The sequence below is a fragment of the Lissotriton vulgaris genome, unplaced genomic scaffold (genome assembly GCF_964263255.1).
Source record: "Lissotriton vulgaris unplaced genomic scaffold, aLisVul1.2 SCAFFOLD_2898, whole genome shotgun sequence".
In the NCBI taxonomy this organism is placed as follows: Eukaryota; Metazoa; Chordata; class Amphibia; order Caudata; family Salamandridae; genus Lissotriton; species Lissotriton vulgaris.
In genome coordinates this window covers 227,898-246,482 of record NW_028245007.1, presented here as the reverse complement: position 1 = coordinate 246,482, position 18,585 = coordinate 227,898, and the positions used below count along the sequence as shown (strand labels likewise).

Sequence of the window (18,585 nt, the reverse complement as noted above, 5' to 3'; positions counted from 1 at the left end):
CCTTTGCTCAACTGGACAAAAAGAACCTACTTATGCCAGGAAATAGAATGCATTCGCACAAGGCATACTCAGATGAGGGGAGGCATGCCAGGGGGGAGTTGTGTTGTATAGGGATGTGCTGAAGCACCTACACCAGGCGCGCAACACCCATTGGACTCACCAGGCTTCAGGCCCCCCCCCCCGTCGTGTGTGGCAGCCCGGGATGAGACAGATTCCGGGCACACACAGAGCCGCACCCGAACGTTTCACACGTCTTTAAGGGACTATTTGAATGTTAATTAGGCCTTGCAGTTGTTTCACCCCTTCTAAGAGCCCCTGCAGCTCCACTCTGCCTACTGATTAAAAATTCAGACCCACCCAAAAAAAATTCTTAGCCCCCCCTCCACCCAAAATTTGGCTCTAGTTGCGCCTCTGACCTACACGGATGTACAATGGCTGAGGCAGGTGGAGTGTTAGATAAACCATGATTAACAACACAAATATGAACTCAAAAAATTTAGAAGTGGAGTTCATAGCTTTTTGACCAAAGTAATGATTAACGTAAGAGTTAAAGCGGTGGCACGTACAATAAAGAGTAAGCTGAAAGACTGATCTAATTACCTATGTCTGTGTAGATTGTTTCATAATTCTCCATTTCTCGAAGGTTCATATCGTACACAAGTAGAGTTTTTCCCATCGAAAATTCACACTGAGACAATGTAGCAAGCATACGTTGGTACTGAGTATACCTGTTAAGAGTTAAAAGGAAAGAAAACACATTTAAATAGAAAATAACACTAGATCACCTTGATGGTGGAAATTATTTTATGCACCCGAAATGTCCTTTGTTGCTCAGAGTTAAACACACATCACAATTTTCAGTCAATAAAAGCATACAATCTTCACGAAAGTACAGGGGTATGGTTTATCTACAACGTGATTTGTACATTTGATAGGGTGACTGGGGTAATAAATATTGGAATGTGCTCAAGTAACGAGGATGATTAACATGGGCATCTACTTTGCCATACCCATTGCTGAAGGAAAACGCCTCGAATCTTGCACGGTGTCTATACTGGATTGCAACAGGTAGTTGTCAGGAATTCCACGTCGCGCCATTTTACTACATGGTAAATCCGGATAAAGAAAATGTTATCTATTCAATGTGATTCCATCTATGTCAGAGAGATGGCGCTATAAGACCTCTAGAGCCAAGAAAACGAAAATGCACAACTTGGCGGTTCTCACATCCTACTTACTAGCTTAGCGTTATCTATGGGGAAACTTCAAGGTACAAGCATAAACAGTTTTTATAGCTGTAGTAAAATTGAACCATAATGCACCCATTAAACACGTATCTATTTGTACGAAACTCGTGTGTAATTCCACATAATATTGTAGGCATATAAGACGTGGATATAGGACATTCAAGAATTACACTTAAGGGAGCGCGCTACATGAACCACGTCGTGAACTTCAGAATAACCGAGCACCTAAGTAAATGTAAACCTCGCCTTCTTTACACTACAAAGTGGCATCAGCGCGCCTCAGGGTGCCTAAAATATCCAGAAACGGATGACAGACACCTGTAAAAACTAAGTTCCAAAATAGTAGTTTTATCTCTTGCTTCCAACCTTCTAGCCGTGTTCAGAATTGAACATCCATTGCTGAAATGGGAATTTCACCATAGTTTACAATGCAAAAATCACAACTGCAACATGCCCTAAGCATTTAGATGATGGGATGGGTGGCACATCGTCAACTAGGGCTGTGGTAAAATATCAAACATTTCATTCCAGAACTAAACTATGAACTAATTGTCCAAGCACTAGTTTTAGCCAGGCTTGATTCTATAGCAGGACTGGAGGCTTCTGATTATGCTGTCTCAATTTCTTTACTGAACTCACAGCAGCCAATGAAAGTAAAACTATGCAAAGTAAAAACATCATTACCCATGAGGCTTTGAACCACACCTCATTATCACAACCAATAGCAACATCACAAAGTATACAAAATAGAGGCGCACCATCCTGGCTTCCTCTTTCTTTGCTGCTCCGCAGCGAAGATAAGTGCCTATCTACTTTGGATACCTTGCAATACTGTTTGTGAGTTTAACGCTTTATATAATGTATTTCAATACTTATGCAATTTTTTTAGAGAATGTATATTATTTGGAGAATGTATATTATTCTTATCATGTGCCTCGCTGTCAGGTTCTACGCGAGTTAATTGAATTGCCCTGAGTGCTTTCCTGTCACGCTTCAGCGCGCGCTCTTACTTCTTCTTTTCCCCTTTGATCAAGCACGTGTTGCGCTTTAGCTCCGTGTCCCGCTGCTTCTCCCCCACTGCCGCCGGCCCCGCTGACTTTGAATCGCTGAGCGCGATTGAGGGATTTGCCACACACAAACACTCCGAGACTCCTGTCCAGCCTTCCCCCTTTATGTTTGACCCTTCAGATATTATCCACCCTAGGTCAGCGGACTGGATCTCTCCCCCTGCAGTAGCTGACTATATGCAGGTCCATTTACGCAAAAGTTTCGACAAAGATGTGAGGGCTCGCCTGAAGTCAGAATGCCCCCGTCTTGATCTGGTCCATTAAGTGGCCCTCACCCCGGACATAGATTCTTCCATGACAACATTCCTCAAAAAGTACAAGAAGGACCCCAAGAAGGGGATTGACCGTGCCTTTCGGGCATGCCAAGATAAAGTATTTGACCTGTCAGGTCCACTTGCCAAAATTCTGGAGTTGGCCCTCCAGGCACAGGAGACGGGGCGGCTATTCACCCCGAAGTCCTGGCTGGACGGGCGCAAAGAGCCATATGTATGCTGGGTAATGCTAACTGCGCCTTTGCGTCCGAACGGCGCACGTCAGTCCTGCTTCGAATTGATCCTCAGTTGGTGGAGCTGGCCTCCTCGGAGCCGGGGCCCTTGGCGGAAGGGCAACTTTTTGGCGACAAGTTTGTGAAGGACATAGCCAAATTCGTGAGCGCCTTCGCTTCACTGGATAAGTCACAATCCTCCCTTAAGAGAGTGATCCATCAGGTCTCTGGTAGGGCCAGCCGTGGCAGAGGACGCTCGACCGGCAGCTACACCAATCCCAGTCCTCAAAGAGGCTTCGCACACAGACGCAGAGGTTACACCCAGGAGCCCGAGCAGGCCGGCTTCTACCCCTCCAGGTCTCGAGGCTACAGGGGTCGCTTCAAAAGGGGTGTTAAGCGTGGATACAAAAACTTGACTCCGAGTATTCTGGTAAGTCCTGTGTACCCATCAATTCCCATAGGGGGAAGGTTGTTGCATTTTGTTGTCAATTGGACAAAGCTCACCACAGATATGTGGATCCTTCAGACGGTTGAGGGTTATCAGAAAAAGCTTCTGAGTGTACCATGTCAGGCGATTCCTCCTCGTCCGCTCCTTTTTTCCCCTTCAAGAACAGATTTTTATAGACTCCGAACTGCAGGAGCTTTTGGCCAAATGGGCTATTCCTGTAGGACCCTTCATCCCCGGAAGATTTTCCAGCAACTTCTTTTTGGTTGAAAAGAAGGGAGGTGGTCAGCGGCTAGTCTTAAATCTAAGAGATTTCAATCCTTATGTAGTCTACAGGCATTTCAAGATGGAGGGTATCCCTCTTCTGCGAGATCTCCTATTGGAAAAAGACTGGATGGTCCGGTTGGACCTGAAGGATGCCTCTCTCACAGTACCAGCCTGCCCCTCACATCGAAAATTCTTGCAGTTTCACAGGAAAGGGCAATGGTACCGGTATCGCACTCTCCCCTTTGGTCTATCGTCAGCCCCGTGGGTGTTCACCAAACTCCTGAAACCGATAGTCTCCCGTCTTCGGGAAATTGGAGTACGCATTATAGTCTACCTAGACGACATGCTACTCCTGGCGCAAGATCAGACTCTCCTCCTCACTCACTTGGAGTGGACGATGTCCCTTTTACAGGATCTGGGCTTCGTCATAAACCTTAAGAAGTCAATGACAACCCAGAGTCAACAGATAGATTCCTGGGCTTTTTAATAAATTCAGTCTCTGCCCAACTTCTCCTTCTGCTGAGCAAGATCAGGTTTATCAGACGAGAAATCAAGTCCACTCTGTCCAAACAGATGATTTCCTTGAGGGTTCTGGCGAGAATTGTGGGCTTGTTGGCTTCCTCCATCCAAGCCATCTTTCCAGGGTCTCTACATTACCGGACCCTTCAGCACCTCAAGATATATTACATTCAGAAGAAATTTCATTATGACCATCTCATTCCTTTGTCCCCGGAAGCTCAAGAGGCGCTTTGTTGGTGGATGGAACACATGACAGCCTGGAATGGTCGGACAATCTTCGGCACAGCCCTGGACGTGGTTGTCGAATCAGACGCCAGCCGATGGGGCTGGGGCGCTCGACGTGGAGACTTTGCCACAGGCAAACGTTGGTCCGCAGACGAGTTAAGGTTGCACATCAACTGCCTCGAACTTTTAGCAGGGTCATTTGCGATCAGGTCAATATCTCCTCTGAAGAGCAATTGTTGCATCCTCATCAGGATGGACAGTGTGTCAGCAGTGAGATATATCAATCGCCTGGGAGGGACGAGGTCCCGTATGTTGGTCAACATAGTGAAGGAGTTCTGGCACCTCTGCCTGGATCGCAAAATCACAGTCATTTCGGAATACCTTCCGGGGAAGCTCAATCAAGTAGCGGATTCCTCAGGGACTACAGCAATTGGAGGCTTCACGCTACCTTGTTTGAGCAGATCAGGAGTATGCGAGGCCCCTGCAAAATAGATCTCTTTGCCTCTCGCCTCAATGCTCAGCTCCCTTTATTCTTCAGTTGGAGACCGGACCCGATGGCGATGGGGACGGATGCTTTTCTACACCAGTGGGGGCAACAGAAGAACTATGATACCGAGAGTGGCAGCCTTTGTCCGTCGACAAGACGACCTCAGTAGTGTTGGTGACACCTTTGTGGAAGACTCAGCCATGGTTTCCACACTACTGGAGTTGTCTGTGGATCTTCCGTTTCAGCTTCCGGTTTTCCCAGACGCTGCTCCAGGACCCAGTAGGAGCCTCCCACCCGCTGGTCCTGCAGAATAAGTTAACTCTGATGGTGTGGATGCTCTCAGGAGACATGAGAGCATTGCAGGCCTTTCACAAGCAGCTGCCGGGTTCATACAACAGGCTTGGGCTCCATCCACCCAAAAGCGATATTCAGTTTCCTGCAAGAGATGGGTGGGTTGGTGCCTTCAACGGCAGGTGGATCCCATGGGATCAGATGTGACTGGGATTTTAAACTTCCTTTCTGAGTGTGCGGAGTCAAGCCTTGCTTACAGATCAGATAAGAACTTCAGATCCGCAATCTCAGCAGGCCATGATCATATTGAGGTTAAACCCGTGGGGATGAATCCCCTGGTTTGTTAATTACTTAAAGGTTTTAGGGTGGCTAATCCCCCTCGCCCCAGGTATTCGACCCTTTGGGATGTTTCTAAGGTCCTTTCCCTTCTGAAATCTTGGCCGAATAATCCAGATCTTTCATTGAAAAAGTTATCTGCCAAGCTCACCATGTTGTTATGTCTCATCTCCTGTCGCAGTGTGTCTGATGTACGAGCTTTGGATCTTGCAGGTAGAAGGTTTTCTCCACAGGGTGTTTCCTTTGTGATCACGAGATGGACAAAAACGATGTCATGTTCTGTGAAGTACCCTTCTTTCCCTCATAGTAATAATAATAATATTATGTGTCTTGCAATGTTTGAAATGTTAGGAGGAGCGTACTCTTGCACATAGGTCTGATCCGTTGGGTCAATTGTTAATATCAGTTCAAAAGCCTTTCAAGCCAGTCTCTGCTGCCACCTTGGCTAGGTGGGTAAGATGGGTGATGTCTGAAGCAGGTATTGATATTTCTGTATACGGTACCCATTCTGCGAGAGGGGCTATGGCCTCCAAGGTGTATATGTTGGGATCTCATTTAGAAGATATCCTTAAGGCAGCTGACTGGTCTACAGATTCTATGTTTAAAGTTTTCTATTACAAGCCTATCTCTCATGTTTCTTCTGTTGTTATTGATGAGCTTTGAAACAGCATAATCAGAAGCCTCCGGTCCTGCTATAGAATACAAAATTTTCCAGCTATCGCAACAAGAATTTTAGATTCTATTGAGGACATGGAGGCGAGGATTATCCCACCCGTTGGGACAGTTTATTTCAACTGTTATGTTGTTTGATTGTTATGTTCATAACAGGATTAATGGCCACCCTATGAGAATCAGATTTGTGGGTTCCCTTTCTCAACCTTGTTTCTGTTTTAGGAAATATTTCCAACACGAACTGAATGGTTATCCGGATGGAGATGGGTCATCCTCGTGTGAAGAGCGGATGACTTCAGGACGTGTGGATATGTTCTCAGTTGAGAATGGAAAGGAACTGTTATCTCTCCGTTGAGAGTTGAGACTTTGTTTGATCCGTTATTTTGGACTACTGTTCGCAAAGAAAGAGGAGGCCAGGATGGTGCCTCTCTATTTTGTATACTTTGTGATGTTGCCATTGGCTGTGATAGGGAGGCGTGGTTCAAAGCCTCATAGGTAATGATGTTTTTACTTTGTGTAGTTTTACTTTCATTGGCTGCTGTGAGTTCAGTAAAGAAATTGAGACAGCATAATCCTCGCCTCCGTGTCCTTAATAGAATCTAAAATTCTTGTAGCGATAGCTGGAAAATGTTGTATTCCTCCCAAAAATCACTTGACTCAAAGCTGATCGCCGTCAGCAGTCACTCTAATACCGCCAACACGATTGCAGGAACCCGGGTATTCTCCACACTACAGCCAAAATCTATATGCGACAGCCCACATTCTGCTACCCTGTATAAATACAATTAGATTACTGCAGCCCCTCTCATTCACTGAGTTCTAGAAAAAGTATTTACCAACTTGCAACATCTTCAACAAAGCCCCTCGTTTCGCTCTAGTTCCTAGCTAAAAAAAAAACAAGCATTGGCATAGCCAATAGGTCTCGCATTTGGGACCTTATAAGCCATGCAACAGTTGGTGTTGTTGAACCAAGGATATTCTGCTTGCATAACTAAATACTTATAAGGTCCCAAAAGCGAGACCTATTGGCTATGCCAATGCTTGTTTCTCCGTTGGTGCTTGTCCATATTTAGATGCTGGTGGATCTCCTTCACACACTTTCCCGAAATTAAAATTGGCACGTGTGACCATCGATGCATGCGGTCAGCCGAGAGGCCGAGGATTGAATGTGCGTAGTCTATCTACTTTTGTGACCAAATGACAGGCACTTGAGCAACTCAATGGTTCCCACTTCATGAACACACACCCACCCACCACCTCAGCTCACCTAGACACTTAAGGTGACTCATTTCACAGTATGCACTATGCAAGTCATATGTTGCTTGAAAGAAATTGAGAAACACAACAGCAGGAAAAATCAAATAATGTAAGGGAATCCCAAATGAAGCAAAACGTGGAATATAAACAGGGACTTCCCTGTGGAAGTTGATGACTTTAAGGGTCCTTGTAGACCCTGTTGAGAAATAAATCAGTTTTTTGTCTATAAAGTTTAGGATATAAATATAGGGCCAATAGAGCACTCTTTCAAAGTCGGTTGTAAAATACTGCTAGGTCTGTGAGCCGTCAGGATTCACTCGACTTAAAGCCCTGCTTGAGTAATCAGAGTGCAGGAAGCTGTTCAGCACAGACAGGACATCTCTATCTCGGACAACTACCGGCTGAAGGTATTTCATGGCGCTCTGCAGCAGGAAGTACATGGGTCGGTGCAGTAAGGCCCATAAGGAAGTGGTGCATGGGCACCACAGGGAGCGGTGCAGAGGGCACCGCTGGGAGCTATACTCATTAGCGCTGCGGAGAGATGTGCACAGCACACTGCATGGATCTTATGCAAGTATACCACAGAGAGTTTGTAGAGACCCCGGGTAGCCCCTGGTGCAGTGCAGAGAGCTGTGCAGAGGGGTGTGCAGGAGTACAGTAGAGACACTGTGCAGCGGCCATCGAAGGGAACTCTGCGCGGTTACAGAGGGGTCTGAAGAGGGATGTGCATGGGTCTCCGTAGGGAGTGCTTTGATCGCTTTTAGTAACGGGCGGAATACCAGCGCTATACAATATCTCAGCCCTATACAATACAAGCACGGCGCTATAACCACAACGCCCCATGCTACTTCGGATAGTGTGGCCAGGGTACTCCTCACTGCTCCACTCCCGTGCAGACCTGACGGGGGCTTTGTTTTGATGTAGCGCCACGTCTCGCGGAGTGGGAGCTGCGCAGACCGGCTGTAGACTGTCCTCGCGCAACCCCTACGCCTTCTGGATCTGATGCCTTCCGGTCACGTCTGGAGTTAAGCCGCCCGTTCCCTGCCTTGCATCGAGTCCCTGGGGCTGCGGCCGAGCAGGCATGGAGGCGGCTTATCTGCACAGGCGTTGGGGGGTTGGGGGAGAGGGGAGATGGGGTCAGGTACCAGTCCCGGAAGTCTGTGGGATACGTAGCAGGGATACATATGTTACGTACGGGCGTGACTATGAGTGTCGCTCGCTGATAGCTGCCAATAAGTGAAAGAAATGCCACAGAATAACCTAAAATGTAAAGGACAATAAATACACCGATGCCAACACCACAGAACAAACTGTGTTCCTACAATGTTTTTAACATAGTAATGTATGTGCCTCACTGGACACTGCGTACTAAATGTATACATCGACAGAAATGAGACTCGGTAAGAACATTAATATTATGCTGGCGTTTTTAGCATAAAAGCGTGCGTCCCTAAGAAAACTTTCTCTGACCTTGAGATTGCGTCAAGATTCTCCGATCCTACATATACCACATGAGTTCCTTGGCACAGACCCATTTTAAGGAGTTTCAGGCCCTTGCAGTACATGTGTTGGGGCTGCGGTTCGGAATAACTTTACCTTTATTATTCATTTATAGCTAACTCAATTCCCAATGAACTCTGCAATATTGAAATGCATGTAAACTTTGAGAAATCAGAGAACATAAAAACAGCCGAAAGATCAAACTACCTGCTAGCAAACCAATTTTTGAAGTGCAAGTCCGTGTTTAACCAGCCTCTTGCTCTCAATTAAATAACAAGCGCGCGCGCCTCGCGCTCACAAGTGGGGGAAAGTGGGAGGCACACAAAGCGTTTTCCTTCTGAGGGGCACAATGTGTTTGCAAGTTAATTACAAACATATGGTGTCAAAGCTCGCTCCCGCAAGGGAATCGCCAAACGTGCATGCCTTACCATTGAAGGCAATGGAACGCGTGCGCGTTTTAAGGGCGAAAAGTGAATCAATTGCAAAAGGTCTCTTTTCCTAAGCCGCGCATGCACGCTGCGACAGGCGAGACCTAAAAAAGTCAGTCGACATTCACCCTCAGATCTGGAAATGTCCACACCTCCTGGAATCCTTTCCTCCAGAAAGCTAAAGCGAAGGGCATGTATTTTAGAGTCTAAGTGGCTAAATAGAACTCGCTTCCTGAAAAGCATCATGCAAACAGACCCTCTCAAGCTCAGGGTAACCCAAATGACGGTGCTCTCTGCAACAGATGGTCTCAGACGGGGTCGGGTACAAATCTTATTTCTACAGCACCATTAAACCTTAGCGACAACATGCTTAAGTAATAATGCTGAAAGGAATGGAACATTCAATTACTTTCAATGCGCTCTCTGGTAGAACGTAGAAAAACAGGGTGAGGGGTTGTTGGTGCCATGCACATGATTATTTTCTGCTATACACATGTCTTTGAACAGGTAGATTCTCATTTGCTAATGTACCAAGAAAAAAGCTTCAAAAAATGGAAAGGTTTCTTCCCTGTGGGTGGATAATTTGCACCAAATCACTGCTAATTCTGATCACGATTTCTGTTGAAAGACACCATTTTATGTCAGCCTAAAGATTTGAATACCTTCTAGTCATATGACGTTTGCTTCTAAACAGGACACTTCACATGTCAAATGCGTATTTATAACAAAGATCTTATGGATAGTATGCTATGTACCAATATTCATCCAATGACAGCATAATTTAATCTGAAATGACATTACGCCACAGTATTAATTCTTAACATCAAACACTATAACTATAGAATTATACAGTGGTACTGCTGCACTTTAACCGGACTTATCCTTAACTATTTTCTGTCTAACTATACTGGACAGTTGAGACAAACTACACTCTGCTTCTGAAGCCAGAATGGACCACATAAAAGCTGGACAAATTCTGTATATAGACTTCTGTACTAAAAATGTTTTACCTCTTACCCTCTACTCTCTTCAGATTATAAATGAATACATGAAACTTAAAACAGCAGAAACCAGTCCCATAATAAATGCAACTGATAGGACAGATGGTGACCAGCTCAGAGTTTGCTACCACAAAATGCTGATGACAGCTGCATTTATTGCAAATGCCAAAAAAAAGGCTAATGAAAATATGCCTAAATCTACTCTTTCATGTGCCACGTCACTCGCAACAATCACTTAGCCACTTCTAATTCTCTAAGGTTTTCCTTCCCAATTCCCTGCAAAAACCAAAAGTGGAAGTGCCATTATGGGCTGAACTGCAGTGTCTTGTTTGCCAAGGTAATGGTCTAACTCTACCAACACAGACTTCCAGCCTAATTGGCACAGGCTCCCATACAACAAATTCCTTTAAAAAGCCTCTATAAATGTAGTTTAAGTACAGATTTAAAGGACAGTTCTCCCTCTGAATAGATCCCATTATGTTTAAAGATCAACTGCCTGGTACAGAATTAATAGTTTATCAGCGGGGGCGTGGCTGGCGGCCGAACATGGCGGCAGCATAGAGGACTAGCTCCGGCGGGGAAGCGACCTCTCCATCTATCCGCACGATAATCCGTGACTATTTGTTACCTCCAACGGCGGCACCGAACGCCCGGGACCGGGCGGGACTGGCGGCAGGTCTCCAGACGATAATCGAACATTTTATGCCGGAGTTATCGTCGAAAGTTGAATCGACCGGAGCCTAGGCCCACCTCCGGGCCCTCAAGTGCTAGCTGAATCCGACCGGAAGTGCAGCCGGCCTGGCAGCCTCAGACAGGAAGTGGTCGGTGCAGGAGCCCCACGCCCAGTAACGGTCCTGTCCTGCGTCATTCGACTCGCTCTCCAGCGACGTCTCATTGGAAGGGTGGCCGCACACTACCGAAGCCACCGACCATAATTTGCCCGACAGACCGTGCAGGAGTCTACCTTTTAACGACGGAGGTCCTTCATCCGGCACCGGGAGCAGCGCGGCAACTGCCCGTATACCTGGCACCCCACCGGACCGACGAACTGTATTCCCTCCGTGACCGAACGATGGCCGGGAAAGGTGTGAAAGGCGGCACAACCCAGACTCGTATTGACCGCTTCACCAACGACAGGACCGCTTCCCCTCCGGCGGAGGGAAAAACTCCCCCTGTGAAACCAGGCGAATCCGGGGGGCCGAAGAAGGCGACACTGGACGATATCATGAAGGCTCTCACACAGGTCCAGGCAACGGTGGGCTGCATCTCAACAGAAATCACCCTAATCCGCGCTGACTTTCATAAAATGGCGGAAAAGGTAGGCTCTCTGGAGCTCGTCACGAAGTCGCTGGTGGAGGATGTCTCAGAACTGCAGACGGCCATGGAAGCGGTCATGGCCGAAAACAAGCACCTTAAGGACAAGCTCGACGACCAGGAGGGCCGCTCCAGGCGGAACAATGTACGCATTCTTGGCGTTCCGGAGTCAGAAGGTGTGAGGGCTACGGATCTTTATGTGGAGGAACTCATTAAGACTCATCTCCAACTCAAGGGCCTGTCGGCCTTCTTTTCTGTGGAGCGAGCCCATAGAGTCCCGGGTGGTCAACCGAAACCAGGGGCCACGCCGCAGCCGATCCTAGCGAGACTTTTCAACTTCCGGGACATCATCCTGCAGGCAGCACGTGTCTCACCGCCGGTGAAAATCCTAAACTCGACGGTAGCTTTCTTCCCGGATTACACGGCGGAAGTGGCCAGGCGGCGAAAGACATTCTTGGATATTAAAAGAGAACTTAGGAAACGGGAACTCCCGTATTCTATGATCTTCCCAGCCAGGCTACGGGTGGTGGCGGAAAACAGGACATGGTTTTTTGATGACCCAAGCACTGCGCGAGACTGGCTGGACGGCTGGCGTCCGGCTTCTCACTCTCGTCGCCCTGGACGGACTAAGACCGGCTCGCCTCACTCTGATTCCACCGCTGCAGGGGCCGAGGGTACGAACAGTGGCAGAAGCTCTCCGATACGAGATGAAACTGCTTTGAGTCTGGAGGTGGACCCTTGAACACATGTGTGCACTGTAAAAGTTTGGTACTGTGGCTGGAACCGTCATGGACACTGGGCCGAGGGCCTCCGTGGAGGGAATGAGGGGCCGCTGATTCCGGAGCGCTCCTCACCCCCAACGAGCAAGTAACTGTGTGTTTTCTTTGGGGTGGAATGAAGCACTCTGCTAGATTGGGGTGGCGGGCAGTTTGGAGTCCGTGTAGCAGGGAAGCAGGGAGGGTGGGGTGGTTGGGAATGGGGGGGTTGTGTTGGTTGTTTAGTTTGAAATGTTTGGCTCAACTTCTTGTCTTGGAACTGCTAGTGTTCACACTTGACCGTATTCCTTACACCGGGTATATTGCCTCTGCTCCTCGATCACTGTATCGGTGCACTCACACGCTTAGTCGCACTGGCTTGGGGTTTTTCCTATTTGTTATGCCTCCGCCCCGCCCTCTAGGGCCCTCAACTATACGACTGACCACAATATGGCGGATCCCCCGCGACCTGCTGTAGTAACGCATGACACTGGGGTGGGGGCGGTACCGCCGCTTCGGGTAGTATCCTGGAATGTGCGGGGGTTGGGTGATAAAGTGAAGAGAGGGCTGGTCCTACAATGTATTAAGAGACTGAACTGTGATATCGCCCTCCTCCAAGAAACACATTTAGTGGGGGTTGCCTCCAAAGCCCTAGATAGGAGAGGATACCGCATGCTGATACACTCAGACTTTACTTCGGGGTCCCGGGGTATGGGGATATGGGTAAAAAGGACGTCACGATTCATTCACCACTCCACAAAAACAGATCATCATGGCCGCTTCGCGGCGGTGTGTGGACAATGGGAGGGCGTGCCCATCAACGTGGTGTCTGCGTACATCCCGCCGGCGCTACATTCATCGGCACTTCCGGCCCTGGGTAAATTTCTCTTGGAACTCCCGGAAGGGGATATGTTAGTGGGCGGAGATTTCAATGCATTGGCTGATTCTGATATGGACAGGTTCCCGGCTCGCCCCCTCCCTACTGGCCCAACGAAATTCAGGGACTTCTTAGAGGCACAGGGTCTGGTAGACATTTGGAGGCAGCTTCACCCTACTGATCGCCACTATTCATACTATTCCTCCACCCATGCTTGCCTGTCGCGCATAGACTATTTCCTCACACTGGGGGGCGGCAAACTCACTTTTGACAAAGTACACATCGCACCACGGGGTATTTCAGATCATTCTCCCCTGCTCGCTACCCTGTCCTGCTCTGCCACGGCCCGCACGCGTCTCTTTCCCATCTACCCCAGCTATCTTAAAACTCCCCCGATCCGAAAGTCCCTTAAAACTGCCACTAAACTTTACTTCCAGGAGAACTCCGGGTCGGTGTCCTCGCCGACGGTTCTCTGGGAAGCATACAAGACGGTGCTCAGGGGCCAGGCCATTTCGACCATAGCCGACCATAAGCGCAAACAAAAACTGGAAATGGTCGAACTGGAACTGCAATTGGAACAGGCAAATGCGACTCACATGGCCACACCGTCAGAAGCCACCAGGCACGCGCTGACTCTCTGCCAACAAAAGCATGACGACTTTCTCCGCCGTAGGGTGTTAGAGCGGATCGAATCAACGGCATGCAGAGTTTATGATGTAGGCGACAAAGCCAACAAGTTGCTGGCTTGGTTGGACAAAAAGCGGGATGGAGGAAGGCATATCCTGCAGTTGCAAGATCACACGGGGACGCTTCACACGCACCCTCCCAAGATAGTTGACCTCCTGGCAGACCACTTCCAATCAGTTTACACCCCAGAAGTGGTGGTCACGCCGGAACAGGCGGAACTGGCGCTCCAAGAGATTGAGGTGGAGGGGCTAACGCCGGAGGCGCAAACCGAGCTGGAGGCGGATCTCACAGTGGAGGAACTCCGTATGGCGATAGGCGCACTGCACACGGGCAGAGCGCTGGGCCCAAACGGGATCCCGATCGAATGGTTCCAAACGATGTCCGACACACTGGGCCCACCGCTACTGGCCATGTTCGAGAACTGTCGTGAGTCAGGAACGCTGCCACCGGATCAGCGCCTGGCGACGATAGTTGCTATCCCAAAACCTGAGAAACCTCCAGAATGTTGTGCATCCTACCGCCCGATCTCGCTGCTCAATGCAGAGGCGAAGATCCTGGCGAAGGTGATCGCTAATCGACTGACCCCACACCTTGGCCAACTGATCCACCCGGACCAGTCCGGCTTTATGCCTCACAGGAGTACAGCATTAAATCTCCGTAGAGTACACGGCGCGTTGGCGCGTGCACACTCCTTGACAGAACCAGCAGCCATCTTGTCGCTGGACGCCAGGATGGCCTTCGACATGGTGGAGTGGCGTTACCTGTTCGCAGTCCTGCACCGGATGGGCTTCGGTCCGAAGTTCCTATCCTGGATCCGACTACTCTACACAGGCCCAGTAGCTCACGTAGCGGCTAATGGCCACATCTCCCGTGCGATCTCTTTGGCGCGTGGAACCCGCCAGGGCTGCCCCCTCTCCCCATTGCTGTTCGCGTTGGTCCTTGAACCCCTCGCGATCGTCCTCAGAACGACACCACTGTTGAGGGGCATCAGGTGGACGGAGACCTGGGAAGATAGAATATCATTGTATGCGGATGATATGCTGGTGTACGTATCAGCACCCGAACGGAGTGTCCCGATTTTACTGGCGCTTTGTGACAAACACGGTGCGGCCTCTGGTTACACCATTAACTGGACGAAATCGGTCCTTTATGTACTGAAGGGCCCTCGACCAGTCCTCCCGGAACATTGTCCGTTGGTGGTGACAGATGTTTCCTTCAAATATTTGGGAATCCATGTCACTAACGATGTGACCGTCTTCACCAACCGAAATCTGGCGCCCCCCCTCCTCCGTTTGAAGGCAGACGTGCGGCACTGGTCGTCCCTGCCGCTCACACTTTTAGGCCGCGCCGCGCTGTTCAAAATGATGGCGCTCCCGCGCCTCCTATATGTCTTTGAGAATGCGCCTGTCCTGATTCCGCCCTCTTACTTCCAGAAAATTACCGCGATGGTTACCACTCTACTTTGGGGTGAGCGTCCCCCAAGGATAGCGCACCTCAAACTGAACCGCGGCTGGTACGATGGTGGCATTGCACTGCCGAACGTACAGCTTTATTATTGGGCATCCCAACTTAAGGTACTTAACCAATGGATCCATGCACCACACACTGACCCGGCGTACATGGCGGACAGGGCCCAACTCGGGACACAGAGTCTCCTGGCCCCCCTCTATAACCACAGTCTACTCAAGGACCTGATTGGCCCCACTAAACACACGATTACCCTATGGTACAGGGCACTCACCAAGCTACAATGGAAGGGAGTCATTACGAAGCTTACCCCGCTCTGGGACACAAAAAAACTGGGCTGCCTGAGGACCAGTAAAGGGTTCACCCAATGGGACAATATAGGCATTTCTACAGTGGGGGACCTCTGGACGTCCACTGGGGTGATACCATTCGAGCAACTCCAACAACAGTATGAGCTGGGCCCCACGGAAACATATAGGTACGTCCAAATCAGGCACGCTCTCCTGGCGGTGCTGGAGCCGGGAACCACAATCCCGGAATCCTCGCCCCTGGAAGACCGGCTCCTCACGGATTACATGCAAACGAAAGCCACCTCACTCACCTACCGTAAATTACTGAACAATCTCTCTGACCCCCTACAGACCCTGCGAGAAAAATGGGAGGATGAGTTGGGCGCTATGGATGAGACGGACTGGAACGCTGCTGTGGCATCCCCGAGAGAGGCTGGGGTTTCCGCCAGGTTCAGACTCATACAACTGAAAATACTGCACAGAACATACTACACTAGGACCACCCTACACAAAATGCACAGGGCTGACTCCCCTCGTTGTCTTAGAGGATGTGGGGAGGATGGCACACTATTGCACACGTTGTGGGGCTGCCCTCTCATTGCCCGGTACTGGCAACAGGTCATGCGTACGATTTCCCAGGCCCTTGACACCTCCCTCACACCCGAGCCGCGCCTCTGTCTTCTGAATGTTTGGGAGGGCACTGATCTTAACCTCAGACAACAGCAGTGGGTTACAATTGGAACGATGATGGCTAAGCGTGATGTGGCACAGAGGTGGGGGGTGGCTGAGTTACCTACCTTGTCGCTATGGTGTCAAAATATGGACAAACTGATGTTAACTGAACGAACTGTCTACAAGTTGAGAGCGAACCCAAAGAAATGGAACAGGGTGTGGGAGGCCTGGAATAGATATAGGGGGGACCTGTGCGACCCGCTTCAGGAGGCTGAAGACGAGGACTCGGAAGATGAGGAGGAGATGATTGGCTAACCTATGGGCTGCCACGGGGCGAGACTAGTACGGTACTCATATAATTGGAACTCCTGCTCACATTCTGCGGGGGGTGGAGGGGTTGGGCCTGGGGTGGGGGGTCGGTGTGTTCTACTAGCGTCTTCTGTTCTACATTGCTTCGCATCTAAGCACTACTACTGAGCCACTTTGTTTGGTTTGTTTTTCAACGTTTTATACATGGAACAGTTAACGATAATGCTATTTAAAAAAGTAAAACTTCATAACTCCGATGTTTCTCCTTATGGTCTGCCGTATCATCCTCATCCTTGCTGCCGGACCGGAGGGTTGTCGGCTAAATAGCTGTGTACTACTACGGGACATCCTGTTCTTTTCTCCTGTCATGATTACTGTGTAATTGTCTTGTTGTAAAATGGATGATGAACATCAATAAAAGTTTTTACACCAAAAAAAAAAAAAAAATAGTTTATCAGCTCTTCTACGCAACACTAGCCAGACTAATAGGTGTTCCTGGCATTTACGATCAGAGAATGTAAAAGAATAGGTCTACTTCAACTGTTGAAGACCCATGCCTTCTAAGATTTGGAAACTTTGAAGCAATCACAAAAGACCAGAGCCATGCCTGATGAAAATGAAGAAATATCAGCACAATACTGAAGAAAGACGGAAACAGATGGCTTAGAGAATGTGGCCAAACCTCTACCGATGCACCAAACAGCCAGATTAGGAGCCGGTTCTAAGCATTATGCAGCAATGGAAAAAATAATGAGTTTCTGCACCTACAATTTTACAGCAAAGTCAAGACTTGGAGACGTGGTCAATTGTACTTATGAGACTTCAGCAAGACACTCCACAAGTAAATTCTGGATACACTAATTGCAAGATAGCATAGCCAATAAGGCCACGGGAGACTAATCACAATTAAACTTGGAGGAGAAAAACTGTGATTGATTGTGGCAATGGGATAGGGAAATGAGAACTATAGGAGGATATGTTGCAGTTGCCTTCATTAGGGGTAAAAAGACCTTTAAAATTGCACTAAATTGGCAAAGAGAAACGTGAGAAAAGACTGCGATTCTTACACTTTGAACCATATTAGAAGGAGCATTGTCAAAAGGCTCCAACAAGTCTGATAGCTGTATTACGAGCCTAAATAATAATAATAAACATAGTTATATATATATATATATATATATATATATATATATATATATATATATATATATATATATATATATGTGTGTGTGAGCAAGAGCACTTGGTGCTCGAAACGCGTAACAGAGGAAGGAAAAAATAAACATCTACCTGCCAAGTCCGCTGATTTCATTTCGCCCGCTGGGAAGTGATGGGATCGTGAAATTTTGGATGGACACATTACATTACATTACCCCCCATTACATTACATTACCCTCCTAAGTAAACTGCCATTCTTCGGACTGGACTGTGTACCGCATAATGTAAGGGGAGGGGACCGATTGAGACGGCTGAGGAGCCTTGAATCGAGATATATTATAGATCTGTCGACCAAATATCCCAGGGGTCTGAATAGTGGTGAAGAGATGGCAGCGCATTTAGGGAAATGAATAAGTATGGTTAGCAGCTAAACGAATCGGCTGGATGAAACATTGAGTCTTGATCTTGATTTCTATTTAATAATAATTCCTGCTTCTTTTGAAAAGAGGTTTTGATAATGGAAATGACCTGAAATGAAATGATCTGTATATGAATGAAATTAGGAATCTGTGTTACATATCTTTTAATGATGAATTGAATACTGTTGATCTGGATGAATTGATAATGAATCAGATAATTATTGTTAGTTTCACTGTTAACGATGGAGCCTGCAGTTAGGTGGACTTGCTTACAAGGGAGGATTGACGATCTACGCCTAGATTGTGTGGTATGTTCATACACCCATTGCATCTTTCAGAAACCGATTCACAGCAGGGAAAACGTTGGAAGAAGCTTTATTCCAATATTATATATATATATATATATATATA

At 48.0% G+C, this 18,585-nt stretch overlaps 1 protein-coding gene across 1 annotated transcript in view; it reads right to left on the bottom strand.

Annotated features, from left to right (window-relative positions):
* Nucleotides 1–18,585, bottom strand: part of LOC147666668 (THO complex subunit 7 homolog) — a 76,825-nt gene that overhangs the window by 30,930 nt on the left and 27,310 nt on the right. Inside the window, exon 3 of the mRNA XM_086948983.1 lies at nt 601–728. Coding sequence (XP_086805109.1) covers nt 601–728 — 128 coding nt within the window. The remainder of the gene's footprint in view (nt 1–600; nt 729–18,585) is intronic.